General features: G+C 36.7%; 2 protein-coding genes across 2 annotated transcripts; both read left to right on the top strand.

Annotated features, from left to right (window-relative positions):
• The first annotated feature begins 230 nt into the window (after window positions 1-230).
• LOC101268095 (F-box/kelch-repeat protein At3g23880-like) lies at window positions 231-1,584 on the top strand. The gene has a single exon (XM_019213445.3). The coding sequence runs from the start codon at window positions 231-233 to the stop codon at window positions 1,425-1,427; it is 1,197 nt and encodes a 398-aa protein (XP_019068990.1). The 3' UTR covers window positions 1,428-1,584.
• Window positions 1,585-3,663: 2,079 nt separating this feature from the next.
• Window positions 3,664-4,365, top strand: LOC101267801 (putative F-box/kelch-repeat protein At1g12870). The gene is made up of 2 exons (XM_004237704.1): window positions 3,664-3,764; window positions 3,819-4,365. The coding sequence occupies exons 1-2, from the start codon at window positions 3,664-3,666 to the stop codon at window positions 4,363-4,365; spliced, it is 648 nt and encodes a 215-aa protein (XP_004237752.1).
• Window positions 4,366-5,067: the final 702 nt, after the last annotated feature.

The raw sequence follows: 5,067 nt of genomic DNA, 5'->3' as shown, positions 1-5,067 counted from the left end.
ATTGTTTCTGATCATGCTAATTCTTTTTATTTCTTTCCATTTCCAAGGATTTGTTGATTGATATTAGTTGAAAAAAGGTATTTAAAAATTACCCTAGCAAACCACATGACTACTTTACTTGTCTTCTCCTAATTATAGATGAGTCCAATTTACTGTGTGTTCTATTAAAACATGTTTCTATATATGTTCTCTTTAAATATGTTTGTAACATGACTCACTTTGTAACCAGTATGGATGTTGTTCGTCCTATACCGGAAGATGCACTGGTTGATATTCTATTGAGATTGCCCGTGAAATCACTCTTGCGTTTCAAATGTGTGCGCAAGAACTGGTGTGCTCTCATCAAAAGTCCGAGTTTCATAAAAGAACATTTTCAATATCGCAACAACAATTGTGCCCGTCTCTTTGTTTGCAACATGAAAATGGCCCCTGAATTACAGCCCATCGTAAAGTCTGTTGTATTCTCCTTGCTCCCTGAAGAAATTGTTCCAGGTGTGACCCCTGAACAAAAAACTCTCCTTCAACTTCCGAGGGTCACTGATTTCATGTGTGTTGCCGGTCCAGTTAATGGCTTATTCTTAGTGCAGAAGTTGCTTTATGGAGCAGATGTCTGCTTAGGTTTGTGGAATCCTGCTACCAAAGAGTTCAGGTCTCTGCCCCCTGCGCATTTTGAGATTGAGGGTTTTTGGTCGCACAATAATGATCATCAGTATGGATTTGGATTTGACCTGGTTACTCTAGATTACAAGGTTGTATGGATTCGAGTATTCTGGGATGATCTTGGACTAAGTGTCTATACCTGTGTCTATTCCTCATGCAACAATTCATGGAAACGCCTTACTCTCGAATTCCCTCCAATTTCTAACTTATCTGCACCCCTTGATGCCACTTATCTCAACGGAGTTTATTATTGGCTTTCGAAGGGCCTAAATGGCATATACACGATTCTCTCTCTTGACATGATCAGTGAACAATTTAGGGAGATGCAAGTCCCAGATATTACAACTGCACATTGGGGGGCGCTTACATTGCATGGCGGCTCACTTGCAATGTTAACAAGTGACTCTGACCAACCTATGACATCCATATATGATGTGTGGGTAATGAAACAAGAGGGAAATTGGTCCAAAGTTCTTACTGTTCAACCTCATATAGATTCTTATTGGCCTATCAACATCTGGGATAACAATAAGATGGTTTTCGAGATCATGGAAACTTCACAGCTAGTGCTATATGACCCTAAAACAAGACATGTTACAGATCTTGGATTTCAGCTGGACCCTAACATTGCTGGCTGTTGGGTTTTCAATTACAAGGAGAGCCTAGTTCCAATAAAGAGAGGAAATGAGACTCGGGGCGAGGATAATGCAGTCAAGCAAATTGAACACTACTTCAATACTATACCAGCGGATGAGGCCTCATCTTAGAGATTAGACGTACAAAATATATCTAGTGATAAAAATGGTTAAACAGACAGAGTATTATGATTTTCTTGGTGTAAGTCATTTAGCAGGGCATATTATCTCAAGGTTTTTCTACTTGTTTCTTATATTATTATTTTTTTAACCTTTTATGTTGATTGTAGATTTTCTGAGTGTTGGGGTTGATTTAATTTACGTGGCATTAATATGAATTTTGAGATTGAAATTTCTATAATTTGACAGTAAATTTAGATACAAAAGCTTTAAGTTTTTTTCAATAATAAATTTTTGTTTTTTTAAATTGTGTGAAAAGCATTGTAAATCACAAAAATAACAATCTGAAAGATAAAATCCCAATATCATTTTAATTGAGATGGGGGGGGGGGGGGGGAGTATTGTTTAAGTTTCATCTGTTCATGATTTTTCCATCTATATATGTACGTGCATTTTATAAAGAGTATGTTTGTAAATTGTTGTATGGAAATGAAAGTTGGCCAGTCAAGAACTCTGATCATGTCGAGAAGATGCATGTTGCAGAGATGTGGATAGTGAGGTGGATGCGCGTTCATACTCGGAACAATAAAAAAATATAAATGATGATATAAGTCATAAGGTAAGAGCGGCATCCGTGATAGATACGATGAGGAAAAAGTATATAAATATGTCAATTCAATCGAGAAAGCTTGATTTTTTTACCAATGTTGGAACCTAGGGAAATAATGCACCGAAGGGATTGATTCATAAATAGAACCAACCATTGGATATAATTAGTCCTTTAAAACTTCCTATTTCCTAAACGAGAAACTTTTGGTACTAATAAGGAGAAGTGAAGTTAATAATGAATATTTCCCTTATCCTATGTCTTGTTTCTTGTTTAATAGTTCAAAACTGTAATAAGATTCTAGTTAGTATTTAATGTGAATAGGCATGTTGGGAAGCATCAATCCCGAATGGGCCCTACGATGCGCAATTCGAATTCAATCGATGTTTCAATAAGGGCTTCAAACATCGGGCGGAAAAAAGATGTTGATGCGAAAACTCTCCTAGAATAACCTAATCGAAACACCCTGGAGTGGCAAACAAGTATAGTAATAATGAAGGAAGGAGATATCATCCTCGTTTGTAAAGTTAGATTTCAATTTCATTCTATAATATATTTTTTTTTTTGAATTTGGTAATGTAGGGTTTTGCTTCTAAATTATATCCTGCCCGATTTTGATCATTCTTTTGGTTCTTTCAAATTCTAACTTTTAGAAATACTTGCAAAAAGTGCCAACTTAAACTTGCTAAATTTTCAAGTGGTGCTGATTGATCTTAACCGAAAGAGTTTACATATTAATTAGTTATACCGAGTTTCGTTATCCACTACAACAAAAATGATCATTAGCGGCAATTAATTCTTAATTGCCGCTAAATATGTATTTTTAGCGGCAATTGTCACTCTTTGTATATGTCCCTAAAGTCTTTAGAGACATTGATTCCAATGACACTTACTAATGGCGGTAAAGACTTTAGCACTCTTTATGAATGTCAATATTTAATGCCGCTAAAATTTATTTTTGTTGTAGTGATTCCATCTTTTGCCTTGTATAAAATAATTCATATGTTTTGTCCTCAACTTATACATTTAAACCGGTAGTCAAATACCATACTTGATGTGCGGAATTTAACACGTAAATAACTCACCAACTAACCGGAAAGTCGTTTACTGCTTTATGGCTAATGAAAAGTCTAGACAAGCAAATGGCCAGTTCCTTACTAGAATATCTTGTATGAATTTCCATTTGTTTGCTTTTCTAGGTTAGTTAACACTAACAGAGGGAGTGTCATCCCTAAAACTGTCCAGTGGCGAATTCAAGATTTTCGTTCAGGAGTTCGAAAAATAAAAAGCCTAAACGTGTGAATAAGCCATCAAAACACAATTCCAAGGAAACAGTAGTGTATAGTTTATATGTATAAAAAGTTAGTTCTGTTTCAAGAGACCTTTTTGTTGGGTTTTAAAAGGCGTGAATGGAAAATGAAGAGTTGCGACTATTATGAAGAGTTGTGACTTTTATGAAAGGTTGCGACGTTTATGAAAAGTTGTGAATTTTATAAAAAGTTGCGACTTTTATGAAAAGTTCTGACTTTTATGGAAAGTTGTGACTTTTATTAAAGGTGACGACCTTTTTGAAAGATTGTGAATTTATCAAAGGTTTGTGACCTTTTCGGTAAGGCACAATAAGAACCTTTTTGCACTACTATGGATGGTGGTCGTCCTATACCAGAAGATGTCGTAGTTGATATTCTATTGAGATTGCCCGTGGAATCACTCTTGCGTTTCAAATGTGTACACAAGAGCTGGCGTGCTCTCATCAAAAGTCTGAGTTTCATAAAATAACATTTTTAACATTGCAGCAACAATTGTGCCGGTCTCCTTGTTTGCAACATGAAATTAGTTACTGAATTACACCCCATCGTAAGGTATGTTGTATTCTCCTTGCTCCCTGAAGAAATTGCTCCTGGTGTGACCCCTGAACAAAAAACTCTCCTTCAGCTTCCGAGGGTGGCTGATTTCTCGTGTGTTGCTGGTCCAGTTGACGATTTATTCTTAGTGCAGAAGTTGTTTTATGGAGAAGATGTCTGCTTGGGTCTGTGGAATCCTGCCACCAGAGAGTTCAGGTCTCTTTCTCCTGCGCCTTTTGAGATCGAGTCCTTTTTCTCGCACCATAATCAGCAGTACGGATTGGGATTTGACCTGTTGACTCTAGATTACAAGGTTGTATGGCTTCGAGGGCTCTGGGATGATCTTGGACTAGGTGATTATAATCGCGTCTATGTCTGTGTCTATTCCTTATGCAACAATTCATGGAAACACCTTACTCTTGAATTCCCTCCCGGTTTTTTCTTATATGCACCTCTTGATGCTTACTTATCTCAACGGGGTTTATTATTGGCTTTCTAGGGGCCTTGATGATATCTACATGATTCGCTATTTTTACATGGGCAGCGACCAGTTTGGGGAGATGCAAGTCCCTGCTATTCCAAGTGAACATTGGGGGACGCTTACATTGCATGGCGGCTTACTTGCTATGTTAACTGGTGACCCCCGCAAACCAATGACATCCATATACAATGTGTGGGTTATGAAAGAAGAGAAAAATTTGGTCTAAAGTTCTTACTATTCAACCTCATATACATGTTCATTGGCCTCTCAACATCTGGGATAACAATAAGATGGTTTTCAAGATCACAGGAATTTCACAGCTGGTGCTATAAGACCCTAAAACAAGACGAGTTACAGATCTTGGATTTCAGCTGGACCCTAACATTGCTGACTGTTGTTTTTTCAATTACAAGGAGAGCCTAGTTCCAATAAAGAGAGGAAACAAGACTCAAGGCGATGACAATGCGGTCAAGAAAATTGAAAACTACTTCGATATGATACCAATGGATGAGGCCTCATCTTAGAGATTAGACGTACAAAATATTTATAGTGATAATAATGGTTAAAGAGACAGTATTATGATATTTTTGGTGTAAGAAGTCCTTTAGCAGGCATATTATCTCAAGTTTTTTCTACTTCTTTCTTAATTTTTTTTACTTTATATGCTTGATTGTAGATTTTCTGAGTGTTGGGGTTGATTAAATTTACGTGGCATTAATT

This window comes from Solanum lycopersicum, chromosome 4 (assembly GCF_036512215.1).
Source record: "Solanum lycopersicum chromosome 4, SLM_r2.1".
In the NCBI taxonomy this organism is placed as follows: domain Eukaryota; kingdom Viridiplantae; phylum Streptophyta; class Magnoliopsida; order Solanales; family Solanaceae; genus Solanum; species Solanum lycopersicum.
This window is presented reverse-complemented; position numbering and strand designations above follow the sequence as displayed.

Coding starts and splice junctions, on each gene's coding strand:
- LOC101268095 (XM_019213445.3), top strand. CDS start 231: ATGGATGTTGTTCGTCCTATACCGGAAGATGCACTGGTTGATATTCTA.
- LOC101267801 (XM_004237704.1), top strand. CDS start 3,664: ATGGATGGTGGTCGTCCTATACCAGAAGATGTCGTAGTTGATATTCTA. Junction 3,765..3,818: donor AAATGTGTACACAAGAGCTG/GCGTGCTCTCAT, acceptor TTAACATTGCAG/CAACAATTGTGCCGGTCTCC.